The 19,529-nt window shown below is 43.7% G+C and overlaps 1 protein-coding gene across 4 annotated transcripts in view; it reads right to left on the bottom strand.

The window, feature by feature from the left end:
* Positions 1 to 297: 297 nt before the first annotated feature.
* Positions 298 to 19,529, bottom strand: part of ZFP91 (ZFP91 zinc finger protein, atypical E3 ubiquitin ligase) — a 125,757-nt gene continuing 106,525 nt past the window's right edge. For 3 of the 4 annotated variants that reach the window (XM_082266740.1, XM_082266743.1, XM_082266741.1), the window contains 4 exons: positions 10,127 to 10,205; positions 6,496 to 6,610; positions 1,782 to 1,881; positions 299 to 1,690 (listed from right to left, as the gene is read on the bottom strand). In XM_082266740.1, coding sequence (XP_082122866.1) covers positions 1,207 to 1,690; positions 1,782 to 1,881; positions 6,496 to 6,610; positions 10,127 to 10,205 — 778 coding nt within the window. In that variant the 3' untranslated portion in view covers positions 299 to 1,206. Of the gene's footprint in view, positions 1,691 to 1,781; positions 1,882 to 6,495; positions 6,611 to 10,126; positions 10,206 to 19,529 lie in introns of all 4 variants that reach the window. The other variant, XM_082266742.1, reaches the window with a different exon arrangement.

The following is a 19,529-nucleotide window of genomic DNA, read 5'->3' as shown; positions in this document are numbered from 1 at the left end:
ACTAAAGCCACAGACATACCTAATCCCTGATCACTCAACAACCCCAGGTCTAATGACACGTGCCAACTTTTCAGCAACGTGCTCCTGGTCAAGGAGCTCCGTCCATTTTAGGGTAAAATGTTAGGATGGAACAGAAGTACAGGGCGGTTTCTTTGTCTTACTACATGGAAGGGTCCAATTTTTTTTTTTTTTTTACAACCTGGAATATCCCTTTTAAAGGATAAGTTCACCTTAAAAAAAAAATAAAAATAATAAATGCTTATTTTTTTTTGCATGTAAAAAAATATGCATTGAATATTTTTTTTTGTAGGGGCCTAGAACGCATTGCAGCCATGATTAGTATATTGCGGGTGCAATGTCGGGCTCCTGCAGACTGTCAGCATAACCTATCTTCTTGTACCTCATACAGGCAGGCAGTTACACAATGACAGGAAAAATCAATGAACTATCTAGAACGCTCAACAGCGCCCTGGTAGTTAATTGACAACTACAAGCTGTCAGCAGCAAAGGCTGTTGGTAATTGTTCACTCATTCACAGAACTCTGTACCCCACTCTTTTTAAATAGTGACAGCGGGTGCAGAGAGAAGATCACCGGCCCGCTGTCACAGGGAGGGGGGAGGATTGGGGAGCGGCTGCAGGAGCAGGAACATGTTCCACCACAAAAAAGGGTGGAACATGCAACATGTTCCCAAAGGTGATCTTATGCTTTAAGAAGTGGGAAGGGCTGATAATTCACAGATTACAAAAGAGACCGCAAGCAGCGCTTCAAGTAACGCCAGCAGCTTTGCTTGGGGGACAGGGCTCCATATGAGACAGAACAGCTGTTTTATTCTTTAAACATATTATATACAGTGAAAGTGCAGGGCACAGCACCCAAAGAGCGGAAACAGAGACAGGGTGGGGCATAGAGAAAAAGGAAATTAAACAAACAAAAAAAAGAGGAAACAAAGGACAGAATAGATTAAAAAAACATGATTGAGGGGAAAGCATAACTGGTTAATGGTCAGAATTATGAAAGAAAGTCAGAGAAGTCAAAGAAAAATGTTGATGGCCCCAGATGGGTCAGATCTTTGTGCCTGGTCATAGCCTATGCTGATATTACAAGGAAAGAGAGAGAAAGCATTGGTAGGGTGAGACAGCCAGCCAGCTGGGAGGGGAACAAGGAAACAGTCTAGGTGCTGTGCAGAGGGATCAGATTCTCCCTTCTAAGGTCCTGCAGAGTCCGCATCCTCAATAGGAACCTGTGTGTTAGAAGCCAGTCCTCCTGTTGGCTGCGTGGAGCAAGCCACTAAAATCTTAGAGCTGGAGGTGGTGTAGATGGTCTGGGGTGGTGCTGGCTCTTCCTGGGCCTCTGTGGTGGCTGCATCGGAAGCCACAAGAGCCATGGGGGCGTTAAGAGCCATGGGGGCGTCAAGAGCCATGGGAGCCCCAGGAACCAAGGGAGCCGGGGTCTCTGGCAGCAGCAGTTCATTGTTGGCGGTGATAAGAGCGCCAGAGTTGGCCGCCAAGGCTTCAGCTAATAGGATCTCGGGATGGCTCTTGGCCTTGTGGGCAACAACACTGTCCTTCTTCTCGAACTTCTTCCCGCAGATGCCACAGGAGAACTGATAGAAGGAATCAGCGTCATGTTTCTTCATGTGCCAATTCAGGGAGGCCTTCTGTCTGCAAGTGAACCCACAGAACTCACATCTAGAATGAGAGGAAGGAGCAAAAAAGAAAAACTGATAAGTGCAGGCCAAGGGAAGACTGCAAGACATCAAGAAGGGATTTCAGCACTCACTGTAAGGGCTTTTCTCCTGTATGGATCATGCGGTGCACAGCCAGGTTGTGGGAGCTCTTAAATGCTCGGGCGCAGTATTCACAGATATAATCTCGCTGGTCTAATAACAAAGATAGAAACAGAAATTAAAGTGGTCTCTCCAACAAACAGACAAGAGACACCTTCTGCTTGGTATCCCAGAGTAGATTAGTAAAATCATTTGCGTTTTAATGTTTACAGTATTTTTAAATCTATATGTTGATATTTTTGTCTTTTTTACAATTTCACTTTACAGATATAGCATATGTAATTGCCACACCAATCAGTCTCTTCCTTGCAATAATACTGATTTTGCAGAAGAGACTTACTTAAGTAAGCCGAATATTTTTTCTCATGTATATGGCACACTGCTTTTCCTAGAACAGAGTTTAAGTTCAAATTATAGGCATCCACCACAATGTAAATAACTTGAAGATTAAATTTAGGCTCAAAGTGCTAAACTATATGTAAGGAAATGCCATGTTTATGATGGCATGATTGAGTTTTTCCCATAAGAAAAAAAAAAACTTTAGCCATGTAAAAATTATAATAAATATAAGTAGGGAAGAGCCCTAAGAAAGTGGTCTAGTGGACCCAAAAGGCCACGGGTCCTCCAGGTCTGAAGGAAACATAGTCCATATGCTTCCTTCAGGCCTGGAGGACCCATGGCCTTTTGGGTCCACTAGACCACTTTCTTAGGGCTCTTTCCTACCTATCTTTATTATTTAATTGGGATGTAGGTACCTAGCTAAAGTAGTAAATACCAACACAATCGCCTTTTTTCGTGTAAAAATAATAATAAAAAAAAAAGGAATTTGAACTCACCTGTGAATTCCTTATCTTGGAGTACAGTACAGGACACAGGCATTGTATTCATAGACCATGGGATGTACCCTAGCAATAAGCTGGCGGTTGTGCAACAACAAAGCAAACAAAACTGCCAACATGCCCCCCAAAAAATGGTTAAGGAACCTGAAAACGCTCTGATAACAGCTTGAAGCATCCTGGGGCCCAAGCTTGCATTAGCCAAGGCCTGAATCTCTGCGTTGTAGAACCTAGAGAACGTGTGAACAGAGGGACCATGTGGGAAGCATTAAAAATCTAGGGATACAGATGATTGATGCTGGAAAACCCAAGAAAAACTAACAGACATACAGTGCCTTGAAAAAGTATTCATACCCCTTGAAATTTTCGCACATTCTGTCATGTTACAGACCAACACAAAGTGGCACATCATTGTGAAGTAGAAGGAAAACGATGAATAATTTTCCAATTTTTTTACAAATTAATATGTGAAAAGTGTGGCGTTCATTTGTATTCAGGCCCCTTTAGTCTGATATCCCTAACTAAAATCTAGCGGAACCAATGGCCTTCAGAAGTCACCTGTGAAGCTCTCAGAGGTTTGTTAGAGAATCTTAGTGAACAAACAGGGGCAATCTTAGAAGAAAACCTGTAAAAAGTCTGCAAAAGACATTAGAATGGGGTGGAGGTTCACCTTCCAGCAGGACAAGGACCCAAAACACAGCCAATACACATTGCGGAAATACACATCCCATTAGGCATTGTAAAACTCTTATATTCACAGACATGACTAGGCATGATGGGAATTGTAGTTCCTGAACAACTAGATGGCCATAGTTTGAAGACCCCTGGTTTAGATCAAAGCATATGTGTTAGAAAGGCCCAGTCAAAGTCCAGACCTAAACTCAAATGAGAATCTGTGGCAAGACTTGAAAATTGCTGTTCACAGACGCTCTCCATCCAATCTGACAGAGCTTGAGATATTTTGCAAAGAAGAATTGGCAAAAACATCACTCTCTAGATGTGCAAAGCTGGTAGAGACATCCCCAAAAAGACTGTAATTGCAGCAAAAGGTGCTTCCACCAAGTATTGACTCAGGGGGGCTGAATACAAATGCACGCCACACTTTTCACATATTTATTTGTAAAAAATGTTGAAAACCATTTATCATTTTCCTTTCACTTCACAATTATGTGCCACCTTGTGTTGGTCTACCACAAAAATCCCAATAAATACATTTAAGTTTTTGGTTGTAACATGACAAAATGTAGAAAATCTCAAAGGGTATGAATATTTCAAAGGCCCTGTAGTTACATAGTTAACAGGTTAATAAAAGACACAAGTCCATCAAGTTCAACCAATAAACAGGAAAATAAATATACACTGCTCAAAAAACTAAAAGGAACACTTTGAAAACACATCAGATCTCAATGGGGAAGGTAAGCAGTACAAGATTCCTGTATTTCAGCAGTGGTGTAAAGCTGGCCATACACTGTTGTTCTTTTGGGGGGGTTTGTTCAGTCAGTGGGCCAAAACTGAAAAAAAACAAAAACTTAAAGAATCCATCATCCACACAAACAAGGTGGATGGAGGAATCCAAACAGGGAAAGATCCTGAAAAAAGAGGTACTCTAACAGATTCAGGTAGTTTGACTAAATAATTACTTTATTGAAACAGTATGCAATAAAAAATGGCTAAATGATCAATTCAAAGTAGCAAATGGCAATTTTGCAAAAACCTCCACCCAACACCATAAATGGAAATGACAACATTATCAGTGAGAACATTTCACCTGCACGGTTAACGCAGGCTTCTTCAGGACGTCCTGAAGAAGCTGGTGTCAACCGTGCAGGTGAAATGTGTTCATGCTAGCCTACGGTGTCATCGAGTCCTGATGGTTGGACTCAGAGGCGTAACTAGAACCTTCAGGGCCCAGGTGCAAGAAACCATGAAGGGCCCTTTGCTTCAAGCCTGGGGCCCTTCCCACTGATCATGGGGCCCTTTACTCTCGTTCTACAGTGGGCCCCCTTCCTGCCATCTTGGGGCCTCCCCCCGATGGTGGAATGCCAGGGCCCAGTTGCAAGTGTGACATTTGCGATCCTGGAAGTTCACCCATTGGTGTCAGTAGTTTTTATTTTTTGGTATTTTAATTGTATTATTTTTTATCATTTTATTTTATTTTTTTACAATGTCACTGACTATGACTCTGTCCATTCAGAAAAGGAAGGAACTGGTAAATTACATAATTACCGACCCCTTCCTGGTTCTCTATTGTGACACATCCCCTGCAGCAGCCGGCAGGAGAGGGGAAGGAGGAAGCCAGCAGCACGGTGGGGGTGGGTTGGGGACCAGGGGAGCAAACAGGGGGGGCCCAGAGACAGCAGAACACAAGTGAACTGGATAGGAGGAGTGGCGGAGGCAGCCTACAGAGGAACCAATCTCCTCCATTTTCCTACTGCAGCTACAGGAGGAAAAAAGACAGTGATTTCCCTACATGCTGCCCCCCCTATCCAGGTGTACAGGGGAGCCGCACAGGCCCCCTGGAGCATGGGGCCCGGTTGCAATTGCAACCCCTGTAGTTACTCCCCTGGTTGGACTGCTCTTTTGACTGCTGCTAACAGATTAGGAGCAGCACCACTGCCTGACCGATGGACGGCACTCACATCCAGTCTACGGAGGGCTGGTGTTGGCAGGAGTGAGAGTGGGAGTGAGAGCAGGACTTCCCTGCTGAGAAATCCCCCGAGGATACTGGTAGAGGGAACAAGGATTGGCAATGGATTTGTAGGATCATTTTATCATTACCGAACAGCATCCTAAGTTCAAGTATCTATTCCATGGACATGAACTTCACCTAGGATCCAGTCACTTAGCTTAGTGTGCTTTTTGGGATTTATGCAGTGCATGCAGAGCATTCCATAACAACTACTCGGATCCCCATACTGACAGCAGCCTGCATCCATGTTATAACTGAGCTTGCTGCTTTTCTTGCTTTAGCTTTGTGCTCTGTCACTGCAAGTGCTATTAGGCTTTGCTTGATTTTCACTACTTTATGCTTGTAGTATGGCTTGGCCGTTTATTATTTATGATGCTCATGAGCTATCTCTGTGGATTGCCTAAAGTTATTTCCTAAATAAGATCCTTTTTGGCTAATTTCGTTATCCCCGGTTTTTCGGGTTAGGGAACTTATGGCAACCTTCAATATGGCAGATATTGAGAAAGTGAGTAATCATAGTCTGGACTTGCCTGTTTTTATCACTGATAACATGGTCATTGCCATTTATGGTGTTGGGTGAAGGGTTTTTGCAAAATTGGTGTTTTCTACTTTGCATTATCATTCAACCATTTTTTTTTTTATTGCATATGGTTTCAATAAAGTCGTTTGGTTAAAGTCAAACTACCTAGATCTTTTAGCCTAGTACCTCTTTTTTCAGGATCTTTCCCTGTTTTGTATACAGTTGTACATTAGGTACTAGATCTATACTGTATATCAGTGAGCTAGCGGAGTTTATTAATATTCTCCTATTGGTGCCGCTGTTCTTAGCAACACCTTTTTACAATTTATTTATTTTTTTTTTGGATGGAAGAATTCCCCCTCCGCTCAGACATTGTGTTCTAAAGGCTGCACCCACCGCTGTCAGAATACACTGATCAGCAGCTGCAGCCGATCAAATGATTGACTTCTGTAGAGCAGGGATAGCGAAACACCGATGAAAATTCAGCCACTCCCTGGCAAACTGGCCAAAAATTTCAATCGGTGTATGGCCAGCTTTAGATTGGGTACTTTTCAGGCCACTGTAAATTTACTTAGTGTAGCTCCAAGACAAAATGATTCCTGAGCTCTGTAAGTTTGTCCACCTCCAGTCGTCTCTTCATATGCAAAATGTGTAATATTTACCTGTGTGGTGCTTTGCGTGGCGCATCAGCTGCTTCTGCAGACGGAACAGCCTCCCACATGAGGGATGCGGACACACATATTTCTTCTTTAAAAGGTGCTGATATTTAATGTGGTGCTAAAGACAAAAAGACAACAGTGTTATGTACAAAGGCCTCTCCAATTTCCCCAATGATTCATCCAATCCCCCATAACCACTTACAGGGGGTTTACACTTTCATGTAAGAAAAGCTAAATAAAGATGAACTCCAGCCTTACCTTTTTTCTCCACATTTGTAGAAAGTCCTTTCCTGTGTAGAAATAGGAAGAGATAGCCTGGGCGCCGCATACCTCGCTCAGGCGCGGTGGTTAAAAACAGCTTCAGCTCAATTTATCCAAGCCATGCCCCCAATATGTTTCCCCTGCCCTCCTGATTAAGCCCCAGGGGCAGGGCAAAACATGTTGGGGGCAAGGCTTGGATAAATCGAGCTAAGGCTGCTTATACCTGCTAAAAACTCAGGAAAGGTGAGTGGTGGCCAGGCTATTCCTATTGCTACAGAGTGCTTGGAGTCTGGACGTACCAGCATGCACCCTCACTAGTCAGCTGCATCTAATTCATATACAATATTTTATATATATATATATATATATATATATATATATATATATATATTTATTATACATAAATAATATATTATACACACACACACATATACATATATATTAAATATTGTATATGTGTGTGTGTGTAAAATATATTTATGTATAATAAAAATATATATATATATATATATATTGTATATATATTTTTTTATTATACATAAATATATTTTACACACACACATATACAATATTTAATATATATATATTTTTTTTTTTATTATACATAAATAATATATTATACACACACACATATTATTATATGTGTGTATATATATATATATATATATATATATATGTAAAAAACACACACATACCTAAATTCAATACACCTGTGATCTAAGGAGAGAAAATTGGATACTCTATGGCTTGCCTAAATCTACCTTTAAGACCATGTTACACCTATATTAAGTGTGTAACACGGTGCCATGCACACAGCAACCACCCTACCCCAACAGCTTGCAGGGGTCTTGTTCCCTGCAGCAGCTGTCAGATTTGAAATTGACATAATGTAAAGAATATTTACTGAAAAGAAATACATTTCTGGTTTCTGCTGTCACTCCTGATCAGGGAAGATGCTAATGTAGTGCAAAATCCACACTACAAGAATGTTGGTATTTTGCAGGATCTTCTACTGCAGAGATCAGTGGCACAGGCAGCAGAAGAGGTGAGAATTCTATGTATTCTTTGCAAGGGGCACTTTAACCTCTTGCCGACCGTCCCACGTACATTCACTGCGGGGCAGAGGCTTCCGTGCGCAGAATCACGTGAAAGGTATATCATTCTGCACTTCCGGGTCACAGCTGGAGCCAATCAGCAGGTCTGGCGGACCGGATGTCTGTCGTGACCCACGGAACGTTCCCGACAGAGGCAGAAGGGCGGTCTGCCTATATAAACAAGGCAGATTGCCATTCTGTTAGTAGGAAAGACAGAGATATTGTGTTTCTGCTATCTCTGTCTTCCCACAGTTAACAAGCACCCCCTAGGGACACATTTAACCCTTTGATCGCTCCTGATGTTAACCCCTTCCCTGCCAGTGTCATTAGCACAGTGACATTACATTTTTTTTTTCTAGCACTGATCACTGTATTGTCACTGGTCCCCAAAAAAGTATCAAAAGTGGCAGTGTCCGATTTGTCCATTGCAATGTCGCAGTCCCGCTATAAGTCGCTGATCGCCACCATTATTCGTAGTAAAAAAATAAAAATAAATAAAAAAAACTAGGGATGCACTGAATGTTCGGCGGCCAAACATTATTCGGCCGAAAATAGAAAAAATAGCACTTTCGGTGTTCGGCCGAATAAGTCAAAAGGCTGAATAATTTTGTGCCGAATAATAGGGCTGAACGATAGTCGATATGATATTGACTATCGTTCTGTGGCCGTAGGCGATATTCATATCGCCGAGGTCACGATATTTACAGGGGGAAGGGACTCGGAGGAGGACTCACATACTTCCGTGAAGCCAGGACACTTCAGCGGTGAGCATACATACATTACTCACTCGTGCACTGCAGCCCGCCCCACACATTCAGTGAGTCTTACTCTCCTCCCTAGTTTTTTCTATGGCACATTCAGGAAGCCAATCATGCCGTGATTAGCTGCACAGCGAACCAATCACGCGTGCCTGCACACCTGATTGGTTCCGCTGTGCCGCTACTCACGGCGGGATTGGCTCCCTGAATGTGCCATTGAAAAAACTAGGGAGGAGAGTAAGACTCACTGAATGTGTGGGGCGGGCTGCAGTGCACGAGTGAGTAATGTATGTATGCGGCTGTGCTCCTTTCCAGGCTCCTACTAGTCCACCTCCAGCCTCCTACTACCACCACTATGAGAGACTGTGTCACTGTATAATCTGATCGAGTCCACACTGACACTGACTGACTGTCACTGAGTAATTGATGTTACCATATTAACCCTGACCTGCCCAGTGCCCTGTATCTGCAATTAAAAAAGGCTGCCTGCATGCTTCCTGATTTCCATTCCCAGCATCCTTCCCAATCCCTACAGTGTCACTAACATTAACCCTATGGTACAAGGCTGCAGTGTGCACTGAATCCCATTCCCTACAGTAACATTTAGGGAGAGAGAGAGAGAGGACGAGAGAGAGAGAGAGAGGACAAGAGAGAGAGAGAGAGACATGAGAGGACAAGAGAGAGAGAGAGAGAGGACAAGAGAGAGAGAGAGACATGAGAGGACAAGAGAGAGAGAGAGAGAGACACGAGAGGACAAGAGAGAGGACAAAAAATTGGCAAAATAAATGGAAAAAATGCGAAACACCGCGTTCGGTATTCGGCCAAACATTTTATTATTATTCGGCTTCGGCCAAGAATTTCATTTCGGTGCATCCCTAAAAAAAACCCATAAAAATATCCCATACTTTGTAGACGCTTTAACTTTTGTGATAACCAATCAATATATGCTTATTGGGATTTTTTTTTCAACAAAAATATATAGCAGAATATATATTGGCCTAAATTGATGAAGAAATTCGATTTTTTTATTTTTATTCAGTATATTTTATAGCAGAAAGTAAAAAATGTTGTTTTGTTTTTCAAAATTGTTGGTCTTTTTTTGTTTATAGTGCAAAAAATAAAAACCGCAGAGGTGATCAAATACCAGCAAGGAAAGCTCTATTTGTGGGGGAAAAAAAAGGACATCAATTTTATTTGAGTACAGCATCGCACGACAATTTTCAGTTAAAGTAACGCAGTGCCGTATTGCAAAAAATGGCCTGGTTATGAAGTGGGGTAAATGTGCAAAAATGGTTATTCCCTAAGTGATGAGCAGCAGCGACAGTAATAACGCATAATATTTATTTAATTATATTCAATTTATCCACTAATTTGTTTCTTAGCGCAAGGTGAACTCTGGGTATAGAGTTATTTATCACATGAAGGGGGGTATACCTTCCGGAGCTGAAGCGGTTAATTAGAAAGATTTATTTTTGTGACAGAATCGCTTCATTTATTCTCTGTGGAGAGCATCTACCTTACCTGTAAGTATCTAGGGTGTGCCAGAACTGTGCCACATCCTTCCATCTCACAGCGCACATACTGAAGAGGGGGCTTCTTTCTAAACGGGGGAAAAAAAGGAAATGTTAAAAAAAATAAAAATAAAATAAGAGTTAAAAGAAGAAAACTAGAAAAGCAGCTTAAAGGCCGAGTTCACGTTTAAGGAACAAATCATACATGCACATACTTTTGCAGGAAACAGAAATTGCATTTATTATTTTTCCCACAGGAGCCTGTAAAGCATTGCACCCACGATCAGTGGGTACTGGAACATGTTACCACCGAAATACCAATGTACCATGCAGGTGAACTTATCCTGACACACACAATACTTTGCAATGCATTCAACCCCACCTTGGACTTTTCCACATTTTGTAGTGCTACAACCTTGGATTAAATTGGGATTTCATGACCCCTTTCTCCCTATGAGGCAGGACATACATCTTACCAGTGGTGACCCGTCCACTGGGGGCGAAGAGGTGCCGCCCCCTATCCATGAATCCGGCCCCCTAATCTACATGCAGAGCGCCGGACGCATGGATTCCAATGTTATTTTTTTTGTTTTTGAAGCACGTGATTAGATCCAGAGGTTCCAATAGGCTTCAAAAAAAGGGTGGGCTCGGGGCACAGAGCACTATGCCCTGAGCCCACCCAGTTGTGTGACAATGGCGAATGAATATTCGCTATTGTCACACAGATTCTCCTCCTGGCCAATCAGGAAGCGGGTCCTGAGACCCGTTTCGCGATTGGCCTAAAGGAGAAGCCATGCTATTGGTCAAGGAAGAGGAGGAGGAAAGAGACGCAGGGGAAGCCCAACCCATGGAGGAGACTGAGGGGGAAGCCGCTGCCGTTGCCTGGCAGTCCAGGGTGAGTGAGCCGGCGACCCAAGGGGGGGGGGGACGACGACACACAACGACCTTTGTGGTTCGGAGGCTTTGGCGGACCATGGGCTCTTTCCTCAGGGGTAGCCTCGAATGGAGAAAGGTGTGGCCAATAATCAATACTATTTTTAGTTACGCGGTTTCTCCAATGTACACCCTTAACCGGTCAGTATAATGTACACTATGTATAAATATTTGAATGTGATATACACTGTATATATTTGGATTTTATGACTGCATCACGTTCCCTTTATACAATAGAATGACTGTAATCGGTAGTTCAATACCCCCGATGAAGAGAATAACCCTCATTTCTCGAAACGCATTGGGTTTGTGTTTCTGTTATCCACAGTCACCACGGACTATGGTGTACAACTAAGCTCTTTACCGCACTGTTTTTAATGTTTGTATATTGGGAATTGTACCCAGATATTTGTGATAAAATGTATAACATTTTTAAATTGACTCTCAATCTTTGCCCTACAAAATCCCACCCATGGGGGACCAACACAGAAATTTCCATCATAATAAAGGACCAATAGAAATGCTTATAAATATAAATGATTATAAATAATAAATAAATATTATATTTATTCATGGTTCACACGAATGGGATGTAGATGTGTTTTTGCCTGTGATGTGTTTTTTTTTTTTTTAGAATTCCTTTATTTAGCACAAAAAAGGGCAGACAAATCACAAACATATGCATGTCACCAGAATTCGATACGATAAAGCGTTGTATACAAAAGGTATTGTAAATTATATCACTCGCGCCACTGGAGTATACAAATAAGGGGTATATAAAAGGGTAAGCTGCTAGTTCAAACAGTAGATGTGATTAGAGTATAGGGAAACTTCGCTAAACCCTATAGTAGAGGGCGTTGAAATCCTACCACGTGTCAGTTCCGATGACGTCATTTCTATGACGAAACACGTCTGGGCCCGCAGTGAACCGCACGCCATCTCCCCACTTCCGGGTACGGCGCGGCTCTTACTAGCAGACATCACGGAGACCCGCGAGGCATTGAGTCTGCAAGGAAACCCATTAAGGGCACCAGTTTGTTTTTACTCAGTTCTTTTTAATGTGATTGCGTTGAAAGTTTCTTGAATAAAGAGGAAATCTTTTTAATACCGTCTGCACCATGAGTCTTCTTTCTTCCCTCACATCCTGAGTGCATACAGGAGCAAGCCGTGGACCCCCGTGTACCCCCAGGAAACCGGAACCAACTTGAGAATAAACACACAAGCCTGTACAGATTTCTGCTGGCGTATGCCAACAGGAATCCACTGGATCTGGTAAGTGGGCAATCTTACCATTTACCACCGGAGGTGAAGTGGAGGGTCACACCACTACTGCATATACTACTGCATATGTGAAAGCACTAGCACTTTTTAATTTGCACAGAAGGACTTTATGCACCATTTGCACTATATAATATTTGCACTAATATGGACTTTATTATTTCACCTTGTGATTATATGTAAGTGGTATATTTCACTTTATTATCTGAATAATTTATGCTATCCATAATCTTTTTCTAAATTGAAGCTATTTATATATTTCTTATTGTGATCTATTTTAATAATTTTTTAATAATTTATGTTATTTCACTGTATGGCACAAGGTAGCAACACCACATTTACAATTTTTTTGCACATTTTGTTGTATACAAAAGAATGACTGCTTTAGTCAACAGGAAACATTTACACTTGAACATACCTTTCCTGTACACACTGGAAAGGTATCGGAAACAAAGGGACCATTACCACGGGATTACAAATGGGTGGGACCATCTGACGATGAGGGTAGCGGGGGTAGACAGAAGTCATCTTTAACACTTTACAGCACGGCTGTCCCCAAAGGATGTCCTTTGATGACGCCCTGGAAGGTGGGACGAAACGCGTTGACGTATTTCCGGTTACGCTGAAACCATTGACGTCACTTCATGTCCTCCGTGGAACGCAATGGCGTTCCCGGAAGAATTGCACCTCTCTAAAGCGGAATTTTGTCTTTGCGCTTGTAAGTAGTTTTACTTTATGCGCAGTAATAAATTGTTTTACGGACTTTCCGATGGCAGCTCTTTGTGTTTGAGCCTCTAAAGGTTTCACAACTGGTGGGCAGTGGAGTATAACATCTGCAAGGAGGATCAGTGGTGTACATCAAACTATTCTTAAGCTGTTTTGACCCCAGACTGAAACAGCCGTGGGGTCCAATACTTCCCGTGAGTGGGGACACAGGAGGGGAATGAGGCACCCCGCACCAGTTGATGATTTTTCAAGCACCTTATTTTTTAAGCACATTCATGCACCTTTATGGACATTTGAAGCACTGATGCACCGTTAGTCGTGGAATATTCAACAGTTTATTTATTATTGTATTTATTCATCATTTATTTATTGTAGCACTTTTGCACTTTTTTATTTATATTCAAGCAAGCGCTGTTTTAATCATTATCTATTTATTTCAGGGGTTTTCTTAGTGAACAGCAGCTGCCCATGATCATTTTACTCATTAGCACATGATTGTTGGTTGCACATAATTTTTTCTATTAATGCAAGCGCTGTTTTTACCAATATCTAAAAGGCATAGAGTTTGTGTCCCTGCAAAGCAGTGAAAAATTCCATATCTTTCCCTAATAAAAACACCTCACACAGTACAGTAAAAAAACTGGCTAGGCACACAGTTAACCCTTTGAGATCACCCCTCATGTTAACCCCTTCCCACCCAGTGTCATTAGTACAGTGACTGCAAATTTCTTAGCACTGATCACTGTAGGTAGTAGTGTCACTGCTCCACAAAAAGTGTTAAAAGTGTCACAATGTCCGCCGCAATATCACAGTTCCGCTATAGGTCGCTGATCGCCGCCATTACTAGTTAAAATAACATTAAACTAAAACTATCCCATAGTTTGTAGACACTAGAACATTTGCGCAAAATCTATATACGCTTATTGGGATTTTTTTTTTTACCAAATATATCGGCCTAAATTTATGAAGAAATTCGATTTTTAAAAAAAAAAATTGTTGGATAGGTTTTAGAGCAGAAAGTAAGAAATATTGTTTTTTTTTTTTCAAAAGGTGTCGGTTTTTTTTTGTTTATATAAAAAACGCATAGGGCCGACGATCAAATACCATCAAAAGAAAGCCCTATTTGTTGGGAAAAAGGACATACGTTTTTCTTGGGTACAATGTCGCACGACTGCACAATTGTCAGTTAAAGTAACGCAGTGCCGTATAACAAAAAATGGCCTGGTCATGAAGGGGGGTAAATCTTACCAGAGGTCAAATGGTTAAGGAAGAAGAAAACATTGTGGAGGTCCACCCACAATACATGCCAGGCCCTTTGGGTCTGGTATGGAATTAACCAAAAATAAAAAAAGTCACCTTCTCCGCACCTCCACAACAACCGGACAAGCTGCTTGTTGAGGGCATGTGGCCTCATATAGTTCGGGGGTTATTTTTGGCGTAGGTTCCTCCTTAAAGGGATACCAAAGGCTAATTTTTTTCCAGTAACAAACATGCCTGTGTAATAGTTTTGCACAGAGTAGCCCTGATGCGCCTCTTCTCAGGTCCCCATGCCGACACTCCTGGGTCCCCTTTCCCACCGAGTGCCCCATAGCAAGCCGCTTGCTATGGCAGCACTCATGTGTGCTCGCTCCCAAGCCCAGCTATGTGTGTCCATAAGACACACAGAACAAGGCTCAGCCCACCCCCACTCCCTGCCTTGCTGGCTGTGATTGACAGCTGTGGGAGCCAATGGCTCCCGCCACAGTCTATGAGCCAATGAAAAGCCAGAGAGTTTGGACAGTAGCTGCTCTCATGCACATCCTTGGGTCAAGATCAAATTCAGGTAAGTATTGGGGGTGGAGGGGGTCCATACTGAAGGTTTTTTAACCCTCATGCATATAATGTCCGACATCTCGGTACAACCACTAAAAGTCCAGGACGTCATATTACACGTCTGCGGGCGAGAAGTGGTTAAACTATGTGCACTCCAACATATCTGACATAGAATTAACAAAGGGTTTGGACTCCCAGCCCCCAAGGGAGTAGTGGTTCGGTGGGGGAAAAGATGAGCAACAGTGGCGGGGGCGGGCTGTTCTTCTCACAAGAAAAACCTGTCTCTGTGCTCTTTAGAGCACGTTCACACTGATTCGCTGCAAAAATGATTTATTTGGGATTTTACTGCAGGTGAGGTGCAGATTTTAACTGTACTAACTAGGTTGTTTTGCCTTTAACATAACTTTAGATTGTATAGCTAAAAAAAAAAAAAAAACTTACCGTAAAATCCATTTCTCTGAGTTCATTGACGGACACAGCTCTCCAGTATTCTGACACATTGGTTTATATTGCCCCCTACAGGAGTAGGACACTAGGCAGAAAAAAAGAGACTTAGCTATGCCTATGGGCAGTCCTAGGTGGTATACCCACCCTCTCTGCTATAGGCCTTCAGTTTAAGAACAAGCAGTGTCAGAAGTAATACAACTCCATAGGGGGGGGGGGGGGGTGCTGTGTCCGTCAATGAACTCAGAGAAATTAATTTTACAGTAAGTCAAAAATCCCATTTTCTCTTTTGTTCACTGAAAGACACAGCTCTCCAGTATTCTGAACCTTTGGAGAACGTCCCCAAGCAGTGCCAAACATGAGGAATGGGACAACAAAAAATCCCAAGGCTAAACACCATAGCCAACCAGGTAAACAGGAGCTCAACAAAAAAACAACTGGGGCCCAACCTGAACAATACACCCCCAAAGAGAAAACAGACCCTCTAAACAGCAGCCTGCAAAACTTTGCCGCCAAGGAAAGCATCCGTAGATGCCAACAAATCCACTTTGTAGAATTTAGTAAAAGTAGAAAAAAAACAGGATAAAAAAGGCCATTTTAAAGGAAAAAATTTCCAGGACCAGAGATTCCAGCAGGGAACTAGGTCCTTACGCTTGACTAGGCAGAAGAAAAACTGAAGGCCTATAGCACAGAGGGGGAGTATAACACCTAGGACTGACCATAGGCATAGTCTTTCTGTCTAGTATCCTACTCCTGTAGGGGCAATATAACTCAATGGTTCAGAATACTAGAGAGCTGTGTCCGTCAATGAACGAAAGAGAAAAAAAAAACAAATACATAAAAAAATGGGTTTCTTGAGTTACCGTAAAATTCATTTCTTCTATGTTCATTGACGGACACTCCTGTCATTCTTGACCATTGGGTTATACTGCTCCCTACAGGAGTAGGACACTGGGCAGAAAAAAAAAACTGTATACTCCCTCTCCCTGCTATAGTCATAGTTTTGTTACAAGCAATGTCAGGAGAATTATAACTCCACAGAGGGGTGGGTGCTGTCTGTGTCCGTCAAAGAACATCAGAGAAATGGATTTTACGGTAAGTCAAAAATCCCATTTTCTCTTTCGTTCATTGATGGACACAGCTCCTGTCATTCTTTACCATTGATACGTCCCAAAGCAGTGTTAAACATGAGGGATGGGAAACAGCAAAAAATTGCCAAGGCTAAGCCAACCAGGCAACAGGGGCTCAAACAAAACAACTGGAGCACACCTGAAAAAGAAAAAAGAAAAAAAACAATACACCCTCAGGATCCTCCTAAACAGCAGCCTGCAAAACCTGGCGGCCAAAGGAAGCATTCGCAGATGCCAACACATCCACTTTATAAAACCTTGTAAAAGTGTGCACTGATGACCAGGGGGCCGCCTTGCAAACCTGCGTCACTGACGCTTGAGGATGGAAGGCCCAGGAGGCACTAAGTTCCCTAGTAGAGTGCACCTTGACAGGAAAAGGAGAAACCTGACCCCTGACAGAATAGACCCGACCACTGTCTGTATGAGCCATCTGGAAATGGTCGCAGAGGAAGCAGACAACCCTTTGCAAGGTCCATCCGTGAGCACGAATAGAGAGTCTGACTTCCTGAAAGACTCGGTAGCTGCCCAGTACACCCTAATTGCCCGGACCACATCTAAGGCATGCAAGGCAATTTCCTTCGGATGTTTAGGCCTGGGATACAGGGAAGGCAACATAATATCTTCATTCAAATGAAAGTCAGAGACTACCTTAGGAAGGAATGAAGGACAGGGGCAAAAGAACCACCTTATCCTTGTGAATCACCAGAGAAGGTGAACGACAGGATAATGCCGCCAGTTCTGACACCCTGCACGTAGAGCTTATAGCCACCAAAAAGGCCACCTTTTGGGACAGCGTAAGCAGGGGAATCTACTGAATATTTTCAAAGGGTGGCTTCTGTAGAGCTGAAAGCACCAAACTAAGATGCCAAGGCAGCAACGGAGCCCGCACTGGAGGAAACAAATGTTGGAAAACTGGAAGAAAGGTACGCACCAGGGAGAGTGTGACCAAAGGTCGTTCGAAGAAGACCGCCAAAGCCGACACCTGGCCCTTGATGGTACTCAAGGCCAACTTCTGTTTTAAGCCCCTGTTGAGGGAAGGTTAAGATCAAAGCCATCGAAAAGGAGCGAGGATGCACCCAAAAAGACACACCACGCAATGTCCGTCTTCCACGCACGATGGTAGATCTTCCTCAAAGTAGATTTCCTAGCTTTTAACAACATAGAAATCACTGACTCAGACAAACCTCTATCCTTTAGCACCTGGCGTTCAACAGCCAAGCCGTCAAAGCCAGCGACTGTAAAGCAGGATGGAAGATCGGTCCTTGGGACAGCAGATCCTCCCTGGGAGGAAGCTTCCAAGAAACGGTGAGCAGCCGCACCAGATCGGCGTACCAAGCCTGGCGAGGCCAGTCCGGAGCCACTAAGATGACTGGAATCCCTTCTGCCTCAATCCTGAGTAGGAGTCTGGGCAGAAACTTGAGAGGAGGGAAGGCGTAAAATCAGATCATACTGACCCCACGGGGCCACTAGTGCTTCCGTGGCGTCTGCCAGTGGATACCTTGACTGAGCCACAAATCTCTGAACCTTACGTTAAGCCAAGACATCAACAGATCCACCTCGGGAGTGCCCCCCCGGAGACACAGCTGATGAAACACCTCCAGATGAAGGGACCTCGCCCTGTGGACCAACGCCTGCTGACTGAGGTAGTCCACCTGCCAATTTTCCACCCCTGGAATGTATATGGCGGAGAGGGCAAGAACAAACCATTCTGCCCACCTTAGAATGCCGGCTACCTCCAGAGCCGCCAGGGCACTTCTTGTGCCCCCTTGGTGATTGACATAAGCCATGGCTGTGGCATTGTCCAATGATTCAGACACAGTCCGATCACTCGGAGTTCCAGGACATTGATCGGCAGTCTGGACTCTTCCAGTGTCCAGATCCCCTGAGCTGAATGCTTGCCAAGGACGCCTTCCAGTCCAGGATTGGACGCACTTTGCCTTCCTTCCTGAACAATCACCCCTTGAAAGAACAGGTCTTGTACCGCCCCAAACAGACCCTGTAACTGGTCTGGAGACAAGGGCAAGTTGGAAGGAAAAAACCTTGCCAGGGAACAAGAGGGAAACTCAATCTTGTAGCCAGACCAAATGACTTTGTGGACCCACTGGTCTTGTACCTGGGAAGTCCATGGGCCTGGAAACCAGCGAAGACGTCCCCCCACCCCCGATACGGATGAGGGCGCATCTTCATGCAGGAGGAGCCTTTTCCGTGGGTCTGGAGAAGCCCGCTCTCGGCTTGCCAGACCAGGTTTGTTTGGATCTGCAAGAGAAGGTCCTGAAAGGCTTCGAGCCCTTGTCAGTCGCCCCTGAGGGACAAAAAAACTTCCTATGAGCCGAGAAGGAAGGTCCAAGTCTATGATGAGGTTCCTTGCCCTTAGTAGCCTGCGGAACAAAGGTACTCTTCCCCCCTGTGAGACCTTTAATGATGTCATCCAGGGTAGCTCCAAACAGGCGATCTCCTTGAAAGGGAAAATTAGTCAAGGCCTTTTTAGAAGACTGATCCACTGACCATCATTTAAGCCGAAAGACACGCTGAAGGACCACCGCCAAAACAGAGAGGCAAGCCATCAGAGGAGCTGCATCTAAAGAGGCATCACAGATAAACTTCAACCCCTGGACCAGCTGGTCCGCCAGCTCAGCAAAGGCAGGGGGAAGCTGTTCTCCCTCCAGATCACGGGATAGGAGCTTAGCCCACTTGGTCAGGGTTTGCAACACCAGGGCAATGGTAAATACCTGCATCATCGCAGAACCAGCTGTACATAGTGCGGGCCACAGCCTCTGCCTTGCGGTCAGCCGGGTCCTTAAAGGCCGGGGACTCTTCAACCGGAATCATGGTTGCCTTTTTAACCTGGAAACTGGAAGGTCCACCATCGGTGGCACAGTCCCCTTCTTAAGAAGAGACTCCTCATAGGGGTAACGCCTAGTAAATCGCTTAGGAACCCCATGGGGACGCTTTGGTCGTCCCCAATCTTTTGAGACAATTCTGTCAAAATAAGCAGGGAAAGGAAACACCTTTGCTGCTCTGGGTGGCTTGTAAGTGCCCAAGGGTAACTGCGCCTCCATCGCAGCTTCAGCTGTGTCCTCCATCTTCAGG

The sequence above is a fragment of the Pelophylax lessonae genome, assembly GCF_965119305.1.
Source record: "Pelophylax lessonae genome assembly, chromosome: 9".
Lineage (NCBI taxonomy): Eukaryota > Metazoa > Chordata > Amphibia > Anura > Ranidae > Pelophylax > Pelophylax lessonae.
The sequence above is the reverse complement of the archived record's forward strand: the minus strand, read 5'-3'. Positions and strand labels throughout refer to the sequence as shown.